This window comes from Aureobasidium namibiae, assembly GCF_000721765.1.
Source record: "Aureobasidium namibiae CBS 147.97 unplaced genomic scaffold scaffold_7, whole genome shotgun sequence".
NCBI lineage: Eukaryota > Fungi > Ascomycota > Dothideomycetes > Dothideales > Saccotheciaceae > Aureobasidium > Aureobasidium namibiae.
The window spans coordinates 862,906-884,535 of record NW_013581202.1 but is presented as its reverse complement, the minus strand read 5'-3'; the positions used below and the strand labels follow the sequence as shown (position 1 = coordinate 884,535).

Sequence of the window (21,630 nt, the reverse complement as noted above, 5' to 3'; positions counted from 1 at the left end):
AAACTGGCTGGACACTTCTGGAAAACGACTCCTCCATCTCTTCCACCGTCTCCCTCTCCTCCCCCTCCTCCTGTTCGAGTGCCCGCCATGGCAGCACCCACCACAACGCCCGCCCCAAAACTCACTCCCGCCTTCTGCTTCAACCAGACCGCTCTACAGGGTACGCATTCCCCTACCCTGATCTGCTACTCTATCCTTCCCCTTCTAACACACCTCTCAGACTTCCTCCGTATATCCCGCAGCGCCGTCGACGACACAATCTCCCAAAACCTCAACGCCCTACTCTCCCCCAGCAAGGACGCCTGGGACCCACACAACACATCCCGCTCTCCCTCACGCCCAGTCGGCAAACGCGCAATTTCCACAGAAGCGTGCGCGACCTTCAAGAAGAACGTCCTGTTTCCTTCCTGGCAAGCCCGTAGCGATGTACTCGCTTACTGCGCGGGTGTAGCCACATCACCAGACCCGAACGATCCAGATCACATGTTGCGTCAGGTGGAAGACATGAGAGCGAGGGAAAGAGTGGTGAACGAGAGGTTGGATCCGTATAGTGGGAGATACTTTCCTAGGGAAGTGAGGACGGAGGCATTGGCTGCGTTGGTGAGGAGTGAGTTGATGGTCGAAAGTATTGTACGTTCCAGGACATGGGGCTTGGTCAGGGAAAGATGCTATGACGATGAATATGAAGGTGAAAAGGCATTGGACAAGTGGCGGCGAGAGAAGAGTGCGAGTGCAAGTGCCACTCCTACATTGTTACAAGATGATTTGGTCGAGACATAGAAGCAAAAGCAAAACGTGTTTGTATATTTAGACCTATATGATACCCCTCTTTTTTTTTTTTTTGGCATACTGTCTGTGTATCCATGCCTGTCTGTGTCCTGTTACTTGTATCATGCAATCTGCGCTGTGTGTCCTGTCCGACCTTGCATATTACCATATGTCCCTTTCATCCTGCCCTGTCAATCACGTCTCACCACCGATCCGTCACTCATTCTTCCTCTTCCAGTTCTTGATCTTGCTGAAGGATCTCTTCAATGGTGGAAACAGACTCCACGTCTCCATCGTCCCACTCAACACGCCAAAGCCCATCAGGAGTATCCACGACAAGGTCAGAACGACAGCGAATGCAATCCAGTATGTCTTTACCGAATACGTCACGCCGAGATCAGCCGACACGTATTCGGTCAAAAAGGTCAGTGGAAGGAACAGAATGGTCGCTTTGCTGATGAGCAACGCGACCCTCGTAAGGCGATCGACACCGGCAGACTGCGACATGGCCACGAGTTGGAAGTTCTGTTTGAACATGTCAGTGATTGATCAAAGACAACAAGACGACAAGCTGCACTCACCATCTGTACCAGTCCATCTTTCTGGTGCAAATAATCCTTACATTCAGCCAGAGCATACAACGAGATCATATCTCGGAGTCTCTCGAAACGGACAATGGCTGCACTCGTCAAACCGACTCCCATCAGCGACTGTGCTCCTTGTACGGCGAGTTTGTCGAAAGTCTCCTGGCTTGCTTTGCTGGGCACGCGAGATCCTGTTCTTGATGCCAGGGTGCTGGATTGTGGCTCGGTCACTCGATCGACTAGGCGGATGTAACTCTTGTAGTGGCGCTTGAGCGCTCCGAGTTCGTTACCGATGCCATGTAGAAGGTCAATGTGATGAAGCTTTGGTGCCGAGAACATCTCTTTTTGCTGCTCAAAGTCAGTGTTGCGAAATATGGAAACAAGATTAGAATACTTACAAGCTTCTCCAGCTCCATACCATATCTGCTCTCTCTACGCGTAATGAGAGAGTAGCTATTAAACCAATTCTCAAACAGGTAGTAGAACAGCAGACCAGGTGCATCCTTGTCGCGATGTGCCGTCTCTTCCTTGGTATCACCGAGTCTTCTTCTGATAGGCAAGAGCACAAGCGGGTTTGCTTCCCTGCTGTCTTCAACCTTGGATAGCGAGCGAAAGACATTCATGAGGTTACGACGAGTTTCCATCATGACCAGGTGCTGAGGATGCGACAAATGACCTTCGCTGTATGGATAAATGTCCTCGTTGATGCTGATGACGGTCTTGTCTGCGCAGATGAGAAGCCATGTCCAGACTCGCTTGATATGAGGTAAGGGCGCGTCCTTGGTTCCTGTACTTTCCTCCGACACACCACATCCAGCTTCGACAGCGTGCACGTTATACAAGCTGTTGAAGCCTAGACAGAGGTAGCTTCGGCCTTGGTCCAGAGAAGTGTAATGCCAGACACCGTCGACAATGTCGTAGAGATTTCCAGTACGTGCAGGGTTGCAGCTGCTAAGCGAGCTGGTGTCCGTGGCAGGAAGCGGTGATGACGAGAGACCCTTCTCGATATCCTCAAAAGAACGTCTCAGTATATCTTCGGTCCTTTTCTCGACAGCAACAGGCTGAGAAGGATACTGTCTCATTCGTTTGGGATCTGAGCTCATGAGTGCCAGCAGTCTTGGTGAGAAGTCGTACTGCTGAGCCAGTAGCTCCAGAAGAGGTCGCTGCAAGAACGGGTACCAGATGTTGATCCAGCGTGTGTGAAGAGTGGACGGACGCGATGCTTCGAGTAAACTGTGAATTGTCTCGGCTGGCTGATCAAAGGACACCCATGCTTCCTCGTCGCCAAAATCCACAATGAAGTTGCGAGATGTTGGAGTGCAGAGAAGTTGTACCGAATCTTCCAGCACATCGGCCTGATCCAAGTTGCGGAATCCAGTTGGTTGGTCGGAAAGAGGTTCGTACATGGAGGCTTCTGATTTGGGCTTTTGTGGGTTTGTGAATGCTGAATCTGATCGTTCCATGCCTGGCAACGTATCTGCAAAGTTGTAGTCCATTTGGCTGTCCATTTCGAAAAGTAATCAGACCAGTTTTCTAGTAAAGAGACAGCGAGATAACCTGCTCTTATCATTTCCAAGTTAAGAGCTCCATATTCAGTAGTGATGACTCCTCGAGCCAGGCGCGACATGACGAAGCCACCCGACACACGCATGTGAATCAGAAATAATCTGCTCCGCCGCAACAGCCTGGGGTGCATGTGAGGCTTGAAATTGTCAATGTGTGTTAGGGCGGTTTTCTGGTAACCTGGTGCACGAGTCTTGTGGTTGGCTGGTCAGCTGCCTCATTGGTGCCTACCAGGCATGATCTGCAGGAACCAAGCATCGCCTCATCCAAGTATCCTGCTTTTGATTGGCGCATCTCAGACTAAACTCCTAGCCGCCGATATGTATATGGCTTGTGTGCAAGAGGAAAGTTGGTCGTGAAGGGAGACGACATACTGAAGCCTCGCGACGTTACGCAAGATCTTCATGGTTGGAGGTCATCAGGCAGACAGGTGTCGAAAGCCGCTCACCGACGTGCAGATGCGCGTGTGTCTCATCGCAAAACTTGTGTTCACAACCTGTCTGATCGCCGTGAAATCTTTCTTTGGTATCTCGAGTCTTGAGACAGTTGGAGAAGGACCGTTTTGCCGGACGTTCGAGCTCTTATGCGCGACGATTGGTGTTTGAACAGCAGCTTACCTCTCTCCTCGCGACGACAACGAGAGCGGCTTTCGTGGTCACGAACTACAATGATTTGATTCATGGTGTGTCATTTACAAGGAAAGAACAGGTTGTGAACCTGCCAAGCTAGCAGCCATTGCGTTTGCCAAAAGCAGAAACTGCTTCCCACCGGTCACGAGAGGCTTTGACATCAAGTTCCCATAGAAGACACGACCAACAAGCAGCAAAAGAGCAATAACCAAGGCAGCGATTGTCGAAGCTCACACATGGGCGATATAGAGCAAAACGAAAACACAAAACATACAGCAGCAGGGATTCCCACGTGGTCACCCACCGTAGTACTAATCTGCCGTTCAACTGCTTATGTATGGCAGAGCGGACGGGATGCCCAGTTTTCAGCTGACTGTGGCCGTATGTGCTTGATACTTGATCTATTCATACTATCACTGCGACATCTTGCTCTCCCCTCGGGTCATCGATTTGGGCAACATGTCCCGATGTCGACGATGTCACTCATCACACTCATAGGCACTAGTAGGGGTATGCAAAATATTTGGTATCGTATTCGCCATTTCATTCTATGTATCCATTACCCCAATCTCAGGAGGGGGTATACATTTTGTAAGCGTTCAAAAGGAAAAAGTCATGTCAACACGCGGCCGTAACCATAGCTTTCATCTAATGCTTAGATGAGCTGCTGGAAAGCACGGTTGATGGGGGAGCGAAGAGGCTTGACATCCTTGTAGAAGTCGACAGTCTTCTTGGCGCGCTTGGCGATACCCTCGGGGGTGAACTCGAACTTCTTGTAGACGTCCTTGTAGGCACCGGAGGCACCGAATCTGTTGAGACCGAACTGCTCGTGGGAGTACTTCTCCCAGCCCATGGTGGACATGACCTCAACGGACATGGTGGGGATGCCGTCGGGGATGACCGACAGGCGGTAGTCTCTGTCTTGTGCGTCAAAGACCTCGAAGCAAGGCAGGGAAACGACACGGGCGGTGAGGTTGTGCTCGTCCTTGAGGGTCTTGACAGCCTCGAGACAGATGCCGACCTCGGAACCGGTGGAAACGAGGGTGACGTCGGCCTTCTCCTGCTCGAGAGCGACGTAACCACCCTTGGAAGCCTTCTCGATGGTGGAACCCTCGAGCTGGGGCAGGTTCTGACGGGTCAGGGCGAGGAGAGAGGGGGTCTCACGGCTGGTCAGGGCAACGTAGTAGGCAGCAGAGCACTCGTTACCGTCAGCAGGGCGCCAGACCATGATGTTGGGGAGAGCGCGGAAGTGAGCAAGAGTCTCAATAGGCTGGTGAGTGGCACCATCCTCACCGAGACCGATGGAGTCGTGGGTGGCGATGTAGAGAACACGCTGGTGGGACAGGGCGGAGAGACGGACGGCACCGGCGGCGTATGAGACGAAGTTGAGGAAAGTACCACCGGCGGGGATGAGGGTACCGTAGGCGGAAAGACCGTTCATGATGGCGGCCATGGCGTGCTCACGGACACCGTAACGCATGTAGCGACCGTTCCACTGGCCAATGCCGGTGTTGGGGGGCTGGAAGTCGACGGCCTTCTTCCAGCGGGTGTTGTTGGAGCCAGTCAGATCGGCGGAACCAGAGACCAGCTCGGGAACAGCGTCGTAGATGGCCTCGAGGACGGACTCGGAAAGCTTGCGGGAAGCAATGGCGTCGTCGGTGGGCTTGTAGGTGGGGAGGGACTTTTGCCAGCCCTCGGGGAGCTTGCCGGTAAGACGGCGGGCAAGGTCGGCGTGGGCCTCCTTGTGCTCGGAAGCGTACTTCTCGAAGAGCTTGTTCCACTCCTGCTCAGCGGCGGCACCGGCATCGGCAGTCTTGTGGTAGTAGTCGTAGACCTCCTGGGGAACGACAAAGGACTGCTCGGGGTCGAAACCGAACTGCTCCTTGACGTGCTTGATGTCGTCAGCCTTGAGGGGGTTACCGTGGACACCGCCGGTACCCTGGAGCTTGGAACCGAAACCGATGGTGGTGGTAAGCTTGATGACTGAAGGCTTGTCCTTGACCTCGCGACATCTCTTGATGGCAGCCTCAATACCCTCGAGGTCAGTGTCACCCTTCTCGACGTGCTCGGTGTGCCAGCCGTAGGCCTCGAAACGCTTCATGACATCCTCAGTGAAGGCGCACTTGGTGTCACCGTCTGTTTGGTGGTTAGTCCAATTCTTATCCGCAAATCGTTAGAAAGCTACTGACCAATGGAGATCTTGTTGTCATCGTAGATGGCGATGAGGTTGCCGAGCTGCAAGTGACCGGCAGTGGAGGCGGCCTCGGAGGCAATACCCTCCATGGCGCAACCATCACCGAAGAAGGTGTAGGTGTAGTTGTTGATGAGGTCGAAGCCGGGCTTGTTGAAGGTACCAGCAGTCTGGGCCTGGGCCATGGCAAGACCAACAGCGTTGGCGAAACCCTGACCAAGAGGACCAGTGGTGACCTCAACTCCGGGAGTATCGTGAGCCTCGGGGTGACCGGGGGTGATGCTGTCAATGGTCTGGTCTTATGTCAGAAAAGAGTGTGAATTGTGGTAGGCCGATAAGACTCACTCTGAAAGCCTTGATGTCGTCCATGCTCAAGGCATAGCCGAACAAGTGGAGGAGAGCATACTGGAGCATGCAACCGTGACCGTTCCTGAGAGGCAATGCTGTTAGCAATGTTTTTCGGATCGAGTGTTGTGCTGCTGTCGGCTTTTGAAGTCGGCCTGTGGATGTGGAGAAGTTCCCCCCACCGGCTTCCATGATAACAAGAAAAAGCACTCCTGGTATTCATGTACAACGCGACAGCCAGCCCAACCAATGGATGAGGGTTGACTTACGAGAGAACGAATCTGTCTCTGTTGACCCAGTCGGGGTTCTTGGGGTTGAAGCGCATGAACTTGTTGAAAAGAACGTGAGCGACAGGGGCCATACCCATGGGAGCACCGGGGTGACCCGAGTTGGCTTTGGCGGTCGCATCGACCTGTAGAAGCATCTCGTGTCAGTTCAATCCATCATTGACTCCCCTCTGGCAGGAGGTTCGAGGTGCATGTGGCGACTCAACAAGCGGTCACAGCCCCTCGAAGCCTCATGGAGGGGTAGCTGTCTAGATATGCGGTGAGCAAAGACTTACTGCGAGCAGTCTGATGGTGTTGATGGCTTTCTGGTCAACTTCTCCGTAACCCATTTTGAATGATATGACAGAGGTATGTGATGAGTGAAAGGAAAGAGGGTTGCTGATCTGTGAGAGAAAAGTGTTGACTCTCCCAAAAAGCTACGTCAGTCAGAGCTGCCGGCCGACGACCGACCGTGGGAAGCTGTGTCGGATGAATCGATTGCGGCCCGTGCGCTCTGGGATCGAGGGTGCTTGTGGGTCCCGATGGTCGACTGTAGCCCTTCGACTTCCATTGCAAACCAGCTGATTAAGCTCTCGGCCTTACAAGTGGACGACAGAGGGCCAGCAGCACGGATGAATCAAGTCAACCTCGTGGTTGTGCCGACACTATTTCGAGGGCTGCTCTCGAAACAACGTGTTTCCAATTCCCGACAGACCCTCATTTTGCCAAAACTGCGGTGTCGGCGGAGAGAGCCTCAAGCCAGAGATGCCGAGTGGGATGAAGCATCTCCGCCCGGCGCATTCTACCGGCGGGCGGTTACAGTTAATTATCAGATTTTTGATAGCCGCATGACTGCTCACACGGCTATGCTATCTTCCTTCTACCTCCAAGGAGATAGTTGTCCAATATTCGGCGCCATGAGGTCTCTCAACAATTCACATCCTCAAACGCCAAGGTCATATACGTTTTGACAGCTATTTAGGCAGTTGATGGTGACTACAAGGCACAGGCAGCGAATGTTTTGGATAAGAATATAATGCTAATACATGTTTCTACTTGGAAAGGAGTGTCTGTGGTGAATGAAACAAACGCTGATAACCACTTTCCTCGGAGAAAGACACCATCGCTATGCTTGCAAATCAGGGTATCTCTTTTTGCGTGCCCAAGCTGAATCAAACAAGAAAAAAGACCCAAAGGAAAATGCCCAAATTACCTCAAAGCATGTCTTCCTCTTGCTTTCTCTTAACGACCCTTGACCTTCACGGAAAGAAACAAATCGTCTCCTCTTCTGCTAGGCGTAAGTTTCGGCTTCCAAAGAGGACTCTTCAATGCCATCTGAGGGGTCTGCTGTTTCCTTCTCTGTTGTTTCTTGAGACTGTAGTTTCTCAACGGTGTGTCGGGAGCTTCTCTGACACTCGAAATCATCAGTCCACGCCCGAGATCAATCGACAAATCTTCACCGCGTCTCTTTGCTGCCAACGTCACCTTCCCACTCGAGGTAGTCAGAGGAGGAGAGCGAGGAATGGCTTGATTCGAAGGACGAGGCACCTTGGGGTACGAAACCGGAGAAAGCTGCTTGTCGACTTCGTTCTCTGGTGTTGTTTCGTCAAGGTCCACGGATTCAAACGTAGTCGCTGAAGTCCATGAAAAGTGTGCATTGCGTTGTGGCATCAGAGGTAATGGTGCAAAATGGGGTTGGCTGAAGCGTTCATGGTCATGAGGACTCCATTTCGGTGCGACAGGAGTGCGACTGTCGGAGCTGGTGTAGTAGGCTGGGAGGTAGCTTGCTGCACTGCTGGGTGGCATGGACAGATGCTCGTTTCTGGAAGCTTCTGTGTGCAGAGAAATGCCGTTTGGAAGGGATGCTTTTTCACTCCTCACTGGCTTGCGAGGAATCTGGAGCATCAAGCCTGACTTGACCATGTCTTCTGGAGAAGTCGTGTATTGGTCTGCAAAGCTTGGCTGTGATGGAGGGTGAATCGGTGACAAGAAGACGTGTCTCGGAAGCTTTGGAGGCTCTGGCAGTACAGCATTGTGGGCTAGCGTTTTGCTGTCTTCTTCGAATACCGTCCACCTGGTAGCAGCGCTGTCAGGTCTCAAGTGCTTGCTCGCCTTCTTCACGTTGATGGTGATGTTGGTGATAGGGGCCGGAAGTCTAGGAGACTTGGTCTCACATCGACTAGGTGAGGAAATGCTCGCCCTGTGTGATTTGTGACCGTCTGGAACTTGGCGAATATCAAGTCGAGAAGACTGTTTCCACCACTCCAGTTGAGGTCGAAGCGTAGGTCTGAAACGACGTTGGTTGATGACTTCGGGCGACTTGGTGAAGCTGCTCAATGAGGAGCGAGGCGATCTGTTCGGACTTGCTGGAAAGGATCTTGGTGGCCTGCGAGGACCGGACGAGGCAGCTGGTCTGGCGATACTGCTGGACGGGAACCTGGATCCGGTCGGGGAAGACTGATCCTGAAAGTCTAGCCGGTGACTTGTCTTGAACCACTTTCTTGTGGGCGTGCCAGCTTTCTTGTTTTTCTTCTCTTTTTCTCGACGTCGTAAACAACAACAGCAGAAGAAGCATAGCCCGAAGATGAGAGCAGCAATAGCAATCGAGGCGACAGAAATGCCGACTGTCTCACCAGTCGTCAAAGGCTTAGGGGACTGAGATGATGTTGCAGAAGGACTAGTCGGTGCAGCCGAGGATGGACCAGACACACTCGATGTGGGCACACTGACAACAGTCCTTGGAGCCGATGGTGTGAGTACAGTGGAGTTCGTTGGCATCGATGTTGGCTGAATGGTCTGCGAAGATGGTGTCGATGTCGTTGATTGGAAGGACGCTGTCATAGTCAATACAGAATGTGTGCCTATGACAGCTTCCGAGTATGTGGCACATAAACGATAGGCTTCAGATTTAGATGCCGTCAAGACTTCATCGGGGCAGGATTCTATCATGCAGCGGATGACCGTCTCTCCAAGAGCAAAGCCTGATGTGTCGTAGTGCGAGCAGAGGCAAGCAGCATCGGTCGGGCTGTCGCATTCAGCAGGTACTAGTCCCTGGGCGACTTTTGAAGACACACATGCTTGGGCACATGTGGGAACGGACGGTAGAAGCTTTGCCGGCAAAGCTACTGTGTCCCGAGAGTTGAGAGCGCGATATCGTCCAAAACGAGGCGCCATGGTTGTAAGTGTTTTATGCTTTGAAGACGATGTCAGATCTTGTGAAGTCAAGAAGAAATGGGGCAAGGGTTGTCTCGGGTGTCCGATAGAGATCGTACCTTCAATAGGATCTATTGGTGAATATCGAGGACGGTTGTTATTGTGACAGGCTCATAATAGAAAGATTAGAAGGAGAGAGTCCGACCAGCGGCACAGGAAGAGAAGGCAGAAAATGAAAAATTAGATGAATAGAAGATACAATAGAGACAATAGCAGAAAGAGAAATCGAGAACCTACGAGCACTCGCGCGGGCGAGGTCTTGTACACTTTTCTATGCATGTCTTCAGCAGCCGCCAGCCATCGTCATCATACACAGACGGGTGGCAGGGCGTGCTGCTCAAAGCGCCAGGAGAATACTAGGGGCCCAAGCCGGGAGGATGCAGAGACATCTTGCAGAAGAGTCGGCGCTTAACACGACTTTCGAAGACAATGGATGCCTGCACAGACCATCTAATGCTGCGAGTAAGGCACCAGTAATTGATACCTGACCTACTCGATGGTTCTTCGTTTCGAGACATTCAGAAATAGGTCTCTGGATTTTATGAAACAATAATCGATTGATTTCTGTCTTAAGCCATAAGCATGTCTGCGCCGTTGCTGTACGTGAGGGGTATCAATCGAGAACAAATGCAAACAACAAAACACAACCTTGAATGCGCACTACTCCAACCCAATGCTTCTGAATGCGGTGTTCGCAAAACAGCCCAGTGTTTCTTTCCGGTTCCCATGATCGCTTGTATATCCTTGTCCCTGCACCCGCCCCATGGATAAAGTCCAGACTCCGTGGTATCCCACGCCGCGGTTGCGGCTGACAAAAAAGCAGATAGTGTTGATCTAGAAAGCAAAGGGAGCGTTCTCTTTCAAGTCCTGGACGAGTTCATTCACGTTGCTCAGATACTGACCGAGCAGGCGCTGTTTCTCGTCGGTCGTCTTTGAAAAGCCGATGCTCTCGTTTGTGTTGATACGCTTGGCGGACCTTCTCTGCGGACCAGCCGAGGAAGAGTTGGTAGAGGGAGTCTCGGGCATGAGATAGAAGTAGAGGAATTCGACGACCTTCAACTTGACTTCTCTGGATGTGGTGCGCGACTTGAACAAACTGGCAACGGCGAGAAGGCCATCCATCTTTTCGAAAGTGCGAGTGCTTTCGGGGGTGGCGAGGAGTGCGGTGACGAGGACAAGAAGGGCTTGCGACTGGACGACGGGTGGGTTTGCGGCATCGAGAAGATCAAGGAGAAGGTCCATGTAGCTCTCTCGGCGGAAGAGAGCGCGTGAAGGAGGGTGCAGGAGGAGGATTCCTTGGAGCATGTCCAGGGCGGAGAGGATGATGGCGTTGGACTGGGTAGCTGGAAGAGGTCAGGATGGGGTGCAGTGGTGGTTGAGGGGTCGGTAGTCACCATTGGGCATTCCCAGCAGAGTTTCGAGACAGGCCATCAGGCGAGAAGCGACTAGACAGAGGAGTGAGTATGGTGCGAGGATGAGAAGAGGGCTACGACGTACCATTCCACTCGAAGCCCTCCTGCAGGCGGAAGAACTCTCTATAGGCAGGATCCTGGCACAGGGAGCTCAATTGTCTCGGGGGCAGGAGCGTGTCGCCAGACAGACGGGTAGACGAGGGACGGCGCTTCTGCTGGGCGCATGAGGGAGGGATGCAGATCTGAGCCAGCAGACCTTCGATTTGTCGCAAGCCCTTGCGGATCTTGATAATGTCCTTGGAGGACGTGTTGTCAAAGGCGAGAGAGAGGAGTGCTTCCATGGCGGCGTCGGAGTCGGAGTCAGCACAAAGCAGCACAGGCTCGTTTGACAGGCACTAGGACGACACAAGTCCAGAACAGAAAAATGTACGCGGATGCACTGGATCTAGGTGAGCACTTGAGCCTGGCGGGACTAGGGACGCGAGTTAATACTTAAGGCTGGACTAGGTCGATGGTCGAGCCTTGGGTCGCGCGCAGGAGCCGGCGTTTCGTCAGTCAACACAGCGCCCCTTGGCCAGGCAACCACAGCCAGATTGCCAACGCCCAACTGCCACTCAGGCCTGTCACTGTCCAACCGCTTGCAATCTGTGCCTGCCCTACTCTGGTACTCCGCAGTAGTCGCCCACCGCCTGCACTGCAATATATCAGAATCCATATCGCCTTCTACACTTGGTCTTCTCAAAGCCACTGCCATTACCGCCCCAGCCACCCCCAGCCATCTCGCGACATCAACTCCGTCTCCCGCTCCATCCACTTCGTCATCGGCCATATGCAATTCCAGAAAGTCACTCTCCTGGCCCGACCCCTCTCACTCGCCCCTCGCAACGCCTATAGCTCGTCGTTATCCACGCTATCGACAATAGTCCACAACGACTCTCCACACGCTCATCTGACAAGCACATCTACATTCCTGACGTCCACCTGACAAGAACATCGCCATGTTGTCCCTGCTCTATCGTTGCTCCACTCCCTTTCATCCCTTCCATGCTCTTGCCCTCCCCCTCGCCGAACGCTGCTTTTCTATCGCACACTGCCGCCTCGAAGCTAGCTCAGTCCCTTCTGACTCAAGACTGACAAAAGATGCTGAATCCCGTAAGAAGCACAACGCCGCGAGGAAAGCCCGATATGCCAACGATCCCGAACACCGCGCAACAATCTGTGCTCAGTCCCGGGACAGGCACAATCGTCGATATGCCAACGACCTTGAGTATCGCGCCAAATCCAATGCCCGCAGTCTCGCTGCAAAGAATGCACGGTACAGGTCTGACGCCCAGTTTCGTGCGCGCCTCGAAGCTGAGGCTGCGGACAGACGAGCCAAGCAAGATCCTGTGGCTCGGGAAGAAATCCTCCAGCGCAAAAGAGTACACAATAACCAAAGATATGCCGATGACTATACCTTCAGGCAGCGGCGTAGCCTACAGACTTGGCTCCGTAACCATATTCCTACTCGGGAGCTGACCTGGCGGACACATGATGCTGAATTGCATGTAGACCGAGTGGCACGTCTGTGCTCTGGAGAAGCTTGTGGTTTCGAGAAGAAATTGAAACTATGGATGAAGCGTAAGGATTCTGACCCTGCTCTGTATGATTGCTACAACTGCTTTACATCCGACTGGGTTCCTGAGAAGGTTCTCCCAATCGGCTACGAGCATGTGATTTTCGGTTCGGGTGAGAAGATAGAGCCCCGTCCAGTCCCACTGGATGCTGCTGGCGACGAGGCCTCGAAATCTGCGAACCCTTCTAGCGGTGCAGGTACCGTCCCGTGAGTCTTCATGCTACGAGTGATGACGTTCAACAGATCTGGGAAGTAAGAGACAGCGTAAACTCCTTTCCAATCATTTTGATAGATCGAACTCGAATCCAAAATCTTCTCTGACGGCCGTTTCCATGTTGATGCTTACGGTGATGAACTAAGTCCAGATCACGTGTAGCGACATTGCTATTTTCCAGAATTGTTTTGAGCTTCATATCATAAGTTCGTTACTCTACACATCACCATCATTTCACACCATGGCCGCCGCAATGGCGCCCTTCCCTCGGACCTACTTCCGCTATATCGAGCCGTTAATGATCACGTTTGGGAGTATGAATCTTATGCTCAGCGGTGCAAGCAGCGCCTCCACCTATCTCTCAACACCACCACACCCAACATTGCCAACTGAGCACTTTTTAGCTCTACAAGCAGGCAGCATGATGGCTCTAGCCGGCTTACTCCTCGCCATCATCATGTGGACAAGCAATGAACTCAAAACCATCAGGCTTACAATCATGGTTCTTGCTGCATCTGATATCCCGCATTGGATCTTTGGGGCGTGGTGTTTGGGGCCTCTTGCTTTTGAGCCCAGTAATTGGAGTACGGAGATGAAGGCGTATATGGGGGTTCCTGTGATCACTTTCTTGATCAAGGTTGCGTATCTGATGGGATTGCTTGGGCGTGATCGGGTCTGCGGGAAGGCTAGAAAGGAGCTCTGAGCGGTGTTTGTGGACAGAAGAAGGGCATATCTATGCACGTATGATGCATCGAGACCTGTTGATCTCGAAACCTGGAGAACGGGACACGCTTGCATCAATGATCATGCAGACAAATTTAGCAGCACCTTCTCTTCGAGTCGTCGCTGCATAAATAACAATTCTGCACCGCATCTGCAATTTCCCCCAGAATGTTTAACCGCACTACACAAGAGTCGCAATCAACAACAACCTTGCACCTAATCTTATTGACAAACTCGATAGCTCATATATGACGGCAGTAATAAGACCCTATGAGTTCATGCGGCTTGCCTGTCGAGACGGATGCCATTGCGCAGTGGCTGTTCTCGCTTCTGCCGGCACCGTTTCACGTCCAAAGACGCGCCGGCGCTTTTCTTTCTCTGCATCATTCTCCGAAACCTGGAATTTGCTAGACGCCGCGGGTTTTGTCAAGAGACGGCACAACAACAAGTTCTGGAATCGAGATGATGCGATTCAAAGGTTTCTTAGTTTGATCGAGTCCACTCACACTCGAAGAGAACGTACCGACAAGCGTGCGGTCGAGTGCGGAAGACGGAGAATGATCCTGGTCGCTGCTGCCACACCCGAAAGGATGCCGTCCGGTGCATCAACAATATTCTTGCGACTTGCCTTGTGCAACATGTTTCCTGGTGGAGTCGCAAGTCCTGCAACCCCAGATGTACCTGCAGATCGCTCTCATGCAGAGTCAAGAGTAAGAGTCAAGGCTTCTCTTTTAACGATTATTCAATCCAATCCAGACCTTGTCAAAGTGGATCTTCGATCCGACCTTTATAAAACAATTTCTTTCGTGAGGCACCCAGCACTTTCTCTATCGTAACTCTCTTGTGGTTTGTTCAGACCTCTTGTTTTGCTAATTGACCTTTTCTTTGCCCACACTCGTTTCACCACTCTTATTCACCTTCTTTGCCTTCGTCTGCGTTCAAACAATTAACCAAGACAATCTTGCTTCTATCCTAGACAATGTCTCTCCAACGTCTCGGTTTTGCTGCCTGTGCTCTGTTTCTCGGAGCTAGAGCGATTGACACCATTACCGTCCCGGATGTCATCACCGCCGATGTTCCCTTTACCTTGACCGTAACTCCTAAGGATGATACTCCCGGAAACTACAGAATCTATCTGGATACCACGCCTTCAGGCTATGCTGGCGGCCAATCATGTTAGTCGAGCCATTGCTTTTGTGTATATCCTATCAGGCTAACATACATACCAGGCTACCTCAAAAACATGACCTCCACAGACATCACCACCCTAAACCTCACCATCCCCGCCAACTTCGGTCCCTCGGGCGACTTCTACTCCATCTCAACGCGCGACCTCTCCGACACCGACACAGCAGCTTCCTACATCTTCAGCAACGCCTTTAACCTCACAGGCGCAACTGGAAACTACTCTGCCTATGAGAACAAGCTCAACGGCGCGCCTCTCTGGGATGCCAATGCACTTCCTTGCGATGCGTATGACTGCGCAAGAAACTGCGCTCAGAGCGGTTTCCCCAAGGACATGATTGCTGGTTCTGATGCGAGTAACACTATGCGTGCTTGTATTTTGAAGTGTCCGGGTGTGGAGAAAGAGACCAAGACCACATCTGCATCGTCGAGCTCAGCTACTAGCTCGAACACTGGTTCTTCGTCGAAGTCTGGCGCTGAGGCTACTGGGACTTCGATTTCCGGAGACGCTTCTTCGGCTTCTGGGTCTGGGTCTGGTGCTGCTGCTGCTACTTCTTCTGGCGCTGCTGTTTCGAATGCGGTCCCTGCTTCTTTGGCTGTTGCTGGCGGCATTCTTGCTTTCTTCTTGTGAGAAGAGCTTTGCAATTTATGGCTACCATGGGAGTAACTCCTCCGTGATCCATACGGAAGGAGACCAAGCTCCTACACCTGTATGTCCTGGGTCATACGGAAGCGAAATCACCTTGGGCCCAAAAATATACACCACAACGTAAAACCTACTTAATGTAAACTCCTCTAAGCTCCTCATGTGCTTCATCACACAATCCGTCTTTTTGCAAAGACGACACGATATACTCAGACGTACATTTTGCTTGTCTTCTGCATCACGATGGAGATTTGCAGCCATTTTACTAAACCAAAGTGTTTCGACTGTCGTAAGCTATCCAGGTACGAAATAGAGTCTTCAGCCATCGATGTTACTGGAATCCGAAAACTCATCGTGCATTTTCTCTATCCGTGTAGCCTACCTCATATCTGCCTCGTCAAACATGCAGATAAACCACATATCTCACATCCTCCCCTACCTCTTCATCTCCGATATCCATATACGTTCCCTGCGACTTGGAGATCCTCATTCCAAAATCCAGCACAAAGTCTGCTGACCAAGCTTCACTCGTCCACAACGAACCGGGTAGGAACATCGCAGCCTTCTTGACACGATCGAGATATTCTGCTGCTTCTTCATCGGTCTCGTCGTCATCTGAGGTTGAGGCCTGGAGGTCGGGTTCGCCGTACTCTGCGACTAGGGATTGAATCCACTGGGATATGAGGCCAGGAGCGGCGGTTTGAGAGGTGCAAGCGAGATAGAGGAAGCAGAGGAGGATGGTCCAAAGGTATTCCTCGTGCTCGGAGCCACGCAATCTGCGCAGTTTTGTTGTGCCGGTCACATATTTGACGCCGGACATGAAGGATTTGTGTGCAGCTGGCATCTCCAGTTCGAGAAGGTCGACGGCATCTTCGAAGGTCCAGACTGCAGAGCCAGCGTCTGACGAGACTTCTTCTGGTTGTAGGTCTTTGAGGTAGTTGGCCATGCGTTCTTGTACTGAGTTTATGACCTCGTATTGCAAGTCCCTGTAGATCTTTGTAGATGCTTGGCGATGATTTGTTGGTGCAGAGGGAAGCTTCTCATTGGCTTCTTCGAGCTTGCTGATTTTTGGGATGAGCGACATCATGATGTATAGGGCGATGCGAGGTAGGTAGCGTCGGCCTTCGCCGTGGTAGAGATATTCTTCTGCATCTTCGGTAGGAGCGACATCCAGACCTCTCTCGAGTTGGACAACGTAGCAGAAGAGTTCGGCCAAAGGTGCTGGTACACATCCCCATGCTTGATCGAACGGGCTGGCATCATTTGTCTCTTGCAGTTTTGCGTGCAGCAAACGGAACGTTGCGGCTTCGGAGTTCCATTCACCACTTTCCTTGAAGTACTCGGGGTGCGTGATACTGAGCATCTGTTGTAACGGCGGCGGAGGAGGTCTCATCGCCAAGAGTAGTCCGTCATATGGATTGTTAGGCGCACAGAAGCCATAGCCCATCAACAGCTCCTCGCTTGACTTGGGACCATAGTTGTTGTATACCTGTGAGCCAGATTCGATCTTCTCCGAGACCGTCAGACTGAAGCAATCAGGGTCGTAAGCCCAATCCACGCGAGCATTCGGGTTGTGGTTTCCGATGTCAATTGCCGGGAACAGAACAGAGAACTTCTTCCAGTCTTCGGGGTAGTCATTGTGGTTCAAGAGGACGGTTTGCGTGCCATTTGGACCGTGTTTATAGGCTGTCCAGTGTTGACTATCCTGTGGCGTAATAGTGAGACCATTGAAACTGCGGGATGAGTATACTGTAGCAGCCCATCTGAAGAGTTCCCTGTACTGAAGTCAGGCATTGACGATATGATGGAAGTCTTTGGTCCAAGATGTTGTGATCGAGAATCATAACTCAAGATACCAGCCATGGAATTGAGTGTTGGAGATTCCATTTGTTGCACTTACCATGTGTAGTTTGTTACATCCACGCCAGCGGACTTCATGACCTGTACTCCATCCTCCCAATACTTCGTCCAGGCAGCCTCTCTACCAAGCAGAGTCGGATAAAGATCTGTTCCTTCCAACCATTGACGATCATCCTCATCATAGAACATCGGAGTCTCAAAGCCTCGTTCAGGTGAGGGTAGGATATCCAGGTAAGGTTTCCAGAACGACTTGTCCTTGTTGAGCCACTGTGCCATCAGATAGAAAAAGCTAAGCCCTTCGACTGTGAACTGTTGGGCATGAGTTCTAAATACAGGGAAGTCATCGTCTACCTGAGCATTCAGATTCGACATTGCCAAATTATGAGGCACTGTCAGAACGTGCGTGCCAGGCTCAATAACAGCGCTGGCTTGGAAGTGTGACCCTTGCTCAGCATCCTGAGCCAGCTGAATTGACGGATGCAGATAACCACCATTGCTTCTGAACCATTCCTCAAAGGCGTCCATGTTGATGGATTTATATTTTCCGAAAATGTCTTGTCGAGTTTGGAAATAATTTCGAGCCTCGAGACGGACGTCATTGAAGAGAAGCTTTGGCCAAGCATTTGTTCTTGCCAACCACCTTCTTTGCAGGTCGCCAAGCTGTTCTCGTTTCTTCCTGTTCTACTGTACATTTTTGCAATTCAGGCTCGCAACTACTGTGGCAATCGCAAGTTACACGCATGCGTGCGACAGACGAGATCATGCACCACATCACCTGCGTACCAGGGGGTTCCTCCTATCGCCGGTCCGTGTAAAGCCGCTAAATCCGACACAGAGGTCATGACCATGATGTAAGACTTGATATATAAACTCTCGGTCGTCTTTGCAAGTCCCAGAAGCTTTCCTCAATCAACTGCATTACACACAATCGGCCGAAATGACTTCAGCACAAAAAACTAACGTGAATGTGGTCTTTGGCGCCATGACCTTCGGTAAAGAAGGCTCTGAGCAGGCGAGGGTTCATGACCTTGAGACCGCTGGCAAGATTCTGGATATTTTCCAAGCTCATGGCCACAATGAGATCGACACCGCCCGAGCATACTGCGAGGGTACTACCGAGACAATGCTTGGTGAACTCGAATGGCAGAAGAGAGGTCTCGTCATGGAGACCAAGTACTATCCCACAGCTGGAAAGTCCATTCCTTCATCATGGAACAACAATTTGAGACACACTCCTGAGGACCTGCGTGAGAACCTGATGACCTCGCTGAAGGAATTGAAGACGGACAAGATCGACATGTGGTATCTGCATGGTGTAAGTTTTCCGACTCATCGATCGATCATGCACTTCAAAGCTGACATGATTTTCATAGCCTGACAGAACAACCTCCTACGAAATCACCATGAAGGCTGTCAACGATCTATACAAGGAAGGCCACTTCAAGAGATTAGGGGTTTCCAACTACATGGCCTGGGAGGTGGCTCAGATCTGCGAGCTTTGTCGCAAGAACGACTGGATCCAGCCGACTGTCTACCAAGGTGTCTACAACGCACTTCATCGTTCAGTCGAGCCGGAGCTGTTCCCTTGTCTTCGTTACTACGGCATAGCCTTCTACAACTACAACCCTCTTGCTGGCGGTTACCTTACAGACAGATACAAGAGGGAGGACGCCGATCAAGAAATCGAGAGCGGTTCACGATTTGATCCCAACAAGTGGCAGGGCAAGATGTACCGTGGTCGCTACTGGAGAGAAGAATACTTCAACGCTCTCGATCTGCTTCGTCCTGTTGCAAAGAAGCATGGACTTACTGAAGCCGAGTGTGCGCTGCGCTGGATGCAGAACCACAGTCAGCTCCAGCGTGAGAAGGGCGATGCTATCATCATTGGCGCATCGTCTCCTCATCATATCGAGTCGAACCTGAAGGACATGGAGAAGGGCCCTCTTCCTGATGATGTCGTTGAAGCTTTGGACAAGGGTTGGGAGGGTTGCAAGGGCATCTCAATCAGATATTGGCATTAGGTACTTGTCGTATAGCGCTTCTTTCGAGCAGCCTCGTCTTGATTCCAGAACCTCTCGTAGGATGCAAATGCTCTGCACATGACCATCTCACAATGTTACAAAATTGATTGAAGCACAAGATATTAGAGGACGTGATAAAATTGTTGCATGGTCGCCTACTTTTGCGTTGGCGTTGATCAACCCATCGAAAGCGTTGGAGCTGCATGGCAAAGGCGGTGAGCCGCGGCAGTTCACCCCTCTCTCAACTCCTTGTCCACCATCGCCGCATGAAGAGCAGCCACGATCAACCACTTCATCCATTCTTATCGACGGGAGAGAAGGTAATGGGGGCGGAAGTCATGTATACAAGAGTCGACGACATATCAGAGAGCAGAGAGGCTCTACAATTACCTCTCGCCTCACCAAAGCAACGACTAACCAGACGCTCTATGTTCGGACTCCAAATATTCCTTTTCATCGGTGCCGTCACATTTTTCGTCATGCTGTACAAATCTTTTGCTTTTGGTGCCGTGGTTGGTTGTGTTGGTGGTGCTGTTGCTTCTTCTGCTTCGAAGTCATCTTCCAACAACCACGACATCCCCCAGTATTTCCAAACCAAGCCGGAGCTCTTTGCTGGTCAGTATGTTGAACAAACTTCTTGATACAATACTGATCTTGCAAAGGTCCAACTCCGACTGGTACCGCTCCGTTCTTAGCACAAATTAATCCTGCTCCTTTCGCAGGTGCATCTTACATCCCAAACCAACCTCTAGAGACCCAGGTCCCCATCGCTGGTAGCAATGGCTCAAACATATTCCGAAATATGGGCCAATTGTCACCTTACTTTCCCAACCCAAAAGGCTTTGGCGTGGATGAATACTCATTACCACCTGGTGCCGAGATCGTCCAACTGAACATGCTATCCCGTCACGGATCAAGATATCCCACTACTGGCAGTGGAGCTCATCGATTCGGTGAAAAGCACCAGAACATGACAGATGCAAAGTTCACCGGTGAACTTTTATTTCTCAATGACTGGAGTTATCAACTAGGCGCAGAAATCTTGGTTCCTATTGGCAAGCAAGAGTTGTTCAATTCTGGCACTTTGCACTACTATCAATATGGTCATCTTTATCCTAACAATGGATCCAAGATTATCGCTAGAAGTACGACGCAGGATCGCATGACCAAGTCTGCAGAGTACTTCTTAGCCGGATTCTTTGGCTTGGAGTGGACCAGTAATGCAACCTTGGTCCTTGCTATCGAGGAACCGAACGGTGTATGGAACAATTCGCTCGCTGGGTAAGTCTTCTCTGCTATCCAAGTCTGCCCTCATACTCACAGCATCAACTAGGTACTACAACTGCGCCAACAGCAACAACTTCCGCAGCGCAGGGGGCAACAACGCCACAGTAGAATGGTACACCAAATACCTCGCCGACGCAACCATCCGCCTGCGAGGCCTCGCATCAGGTTTCGACTGGACGGTAGAAGACTCTTACAACGCCCAATCCCTCTGCGCCTACGAGACTGTCGCTTTCGGCTTTTCACCTTTCTGCTCCCTGTTCACCTACACCGAATGGCAGGGATATGAGTACAGCATCGACATCCAATTCGCAGGCGGCAATGGCTTCCAATCGCCCACTGGCCGCGCCATTGGAATTGGCTACGTTCAGGAAATTCTTGCTAGGTTGCAACATCATACCATAAACGCTCCTGAAGCGCAGGTGAATGTGACGTTGGATAACAACACTGTGACGTTTCCGCTGGATCAGAGTCTCAATTTTGATTTCAGCCATGATACGAACATCATGAGTATCTTGACGGCGTTTGGGTTCAAGCAGTTTGCCAAGTTTTTGCCGAGTGATGGGATTGTGGATCGCGAGTTGGTGGTGTCGCATTTGGTATGCTTTTGATAGAAGACGTTGAGGTGAGAGGAGACTAACAGCTTATAGGAACCATTTGCCGCACGTCTGGACATGGAAATCATCAACGCGCCTTCTCCAGTCAAGACTTCCCGTAACAACGACAACCTCTACGACGAAGGTGCGTACCTGTCCTCTTCCCCTTCCTCCCCTCTTTCCCCATCACCACCCCTCCCCAAACTCTCCTACTAACCCTCCCCCCTCACAGGCAAACCCACAAAATACATCCACTTCATCCTAAACCAACGCACCATCCCCCTCCACCGCAGCTTCCCCAAGTGCGAAGAACGCGACGATGGATGGTGTGAACTCGACACTTTCCTAGAGGTTCAGAGCAAAAGTCTCGAATTGTCGCAATACGATTGGGCTTGCAATGGTGATTATCCTGCTGTGCCGTATGGTAATGTCACGGATGGTGTGCCGGTGCAGGGTCCTTCTTGAGTGATTGAGAGTTCAAGAAGAGTAAGAGGTGCAAAGAGAAAGGCCTTATC

General features: G+C 51.4%; 12 protein-coding genes across 12 annotated transcripts; 6 read left to right on the top strand and 6 right to left on the bottom strand.

Moving 5' to 3' along the window:
* Positions 1-87: 87 nt before the first annotated feature.
* Positions 88-780, top strand: M436DRAFT_72392 (uncharacterized protein; the record flags this gene model as incomplete). Its single annotated transcript, XM_013572771.1, has 2 exons — positions 88-160; positions 221-780. 2 exons carry the CDS (start codon positions 88-90, stop codon positions 778-780), a joined length of 633 nt encoding a protein of 210 aa, XP_013428225.1.
* Positions 781-984: 204 nt separating this feature from the next.
* On the bottom strand, positions 985-2,758 carry M436DRAFT_45170 (uncharacterized protein; the record flags this gene model as incomplete). Its single annotated transcript, XM_013572523.1, has 3 exons — positions 985-1,293; positions 1,350-1,700; positions 1,751-2,758. 3 exons carry the CDS (start codon positions 2,756-2,758, stop codon positions 985-987), a joined length of 1,668 nt encoding a protein of 555 aa, XP_013427977.1.
* Positions 2,759-3,640: 882 nt separating this feature from the next.
* Positions 3,641-3,943, bottom strand: M436DRAFT_44605 (uncharacterized protein; the record flags this gene model as incomplete). The annotated part of the gene is made up of 1 exon (XM_013572424.1): positions 3,641-3,943. A coding segment is annotated over one exon (303 nt), but the record flags the coding sequence as incomplete, so codon positions are not given.
* A 256-nt stretch (positions 3,944-4,199) lies between these two features.
* On the bottom strand, positions 4,200-6,696 carry M436DRAFT_45659 (transketolase; the record flags this gene model as incomplete). The annotated part of the gene is made up of 5 exons (XM_013572619.1): positions 4,200-5,680; positions 5,734-6,028; positions 6,081-6,165; positions 6,350-6,492; positions 6,643-6,696. 5 exons carry the CDS (start codon positions 6,694-6,696, stop codon positions 4,200-4,202), a joined length of 2,058 nt encoding a protein of 685 aa, XP_013428073.1.
* An 892-nt stretch (positions 6,697-7,588) lies between these two features.
* On the bottom strand, positions 7,589-9,520 carry M436DRAFT_45243 (uncharacterized protein; the record flags this gene model as incomplete). The annotated part of the gene is made up of 1 exon (XM_013572540.1): positions 7,589-9,520. The coding sequence occupies one exon, from the start codon at positions 9,518-9,520 to the stop codon at positions 7,589-7,591; it is 1,932 nt and encodes a 643-aa protein (XP_013427994.1).
* Positions 9,521-10,393: 873 nt separating this feature from the next.
* On the bottom strand, positions 10,394-11,312 carry M436DRAFT_72388 (putative cell division control protein; the record flags this gene model as incomplete). Its single annotated transcript, XM_013572770.1, has 3 exons — positions 10,394-10,902; positions 10,954-11,004; positions 11,057-11,312. The coding sequence occupies 3 exons, from the start codon at positions 11,310-11,312 to the stop codon at positions 10,394-10,396; spliced, it is 816 nt and encodes a 271-aa protein (XP_013428224.1).
* A 657-nt stretch (positions 11,313-11,969) lies between these two features.
* Positions 11,970-12,797, top strand: M436DRAFT_81413 (uncharacterized protein; the record flags this gene model as incomplete). Its single annotated transcript, XM_013572851.1, has 1 exon — positions 11,970-12,797. One exon carries the CDS (start codon positions 11,970-11,972, stop codon positions 12,795-12,797), a length of 828 nt encoding a protein of 275 aa, XP_013428305.1.
* A 244-nt stretch (positions 12,798-13,041) lies between these two features.
* Positions 13,042-13,503, top strand: M436DRAFT_72387 (uncharacterized protein; the record flags this gene model as incomplete). The annotated part of the gene is made up of 1 exon (XM_013572769.1): positions 13,042-13,503. One exon carries the CDS (start codon positions 13,042-13,044, stop codon positions 13,501-13,503), a length of 462 nt encoding a protein of 153 aa, XP_013428223.1.
* Positions 13,504-14,502: 999 nt separating this feature from the next.
* M436DRAFT_45354 (uncharacterized protein) lies at positions 14,503-15,339 on the top strand (the record flags this gene model as incomplete). The annotated part of the gene is made up of 2 exons (XM_013572570.1): positions 14,503-14,698; positions 14,753-15,339. 2 exons carry the CDS (start codon positions 14,503-14,505, stop codon positions 15,337-15,339), a joined length of 783 nt encoding a protein of 260 aa, XP_013428024.1.
* Positions 15,340-15,751: 412 nt separating this feature from the next.
* On the bottom strand, positions 15,752-17,739 carry M436DRAFT_45286 (SET domain-containing protein; the record flags this gene model as incomplete). Its single annotated transcript, XM_013572554.1, has 2 exons — positions 15,752-17,054; positions 17,255-17,739. The coding sequence occupies 2 exons, from the start codon at positions 17,737-17,739 to the stop codon at positions 15,752-15,754; spliced, it is 1,788 nt and encodes a 595-aa protein (XP_013428008.1).
* A 412-nt stretch (positions 17,740-18,151) lies between these two features.
* M436DRAFT_44577 (Aldo/keto reductase) lies at positions 18,152-19,235 on the top strand (the record flags this gene model as incomplete). The annotated part of the gene is made up of 2 exons (XM_013572418.1): positions 18,152-18,529; positions 18,588-19,235. The coding sequence occupies 2 exons, from the start codon at positions 18,152-18,154 to the stop codon at positions 19,233-19,235; spliced, it is 1,026 nt and encodes a 341-aa protein (XP_013427872.1).
* Positions 19,236-19,558: 323 nt separating this feature from the next.
* On the top strand, positions 19,559-21,580 carry M436DRAFT_44765 (phosphoglycerate mutase-like protein; the record flags this gene model as incomplete). Its single annotated transcript, XM_013572461.1, has 5 exons — positions 19,559-19,850; positions 19,898-20,516; positions 20,569-21,118; positions 21,170-21,260; positions 21,348-21,580. The coding sequence occupies 5 exons, from the start codon at positions 19,559-19,561 to the stop codon at positions 21,578-21,580; spliced, it is 1,785 nt and encodes a 594-aa protein (XP_013427915.1).
* Between the last annotated feature and the right edge of the window lie 50 nt (positions 21,581-21,630).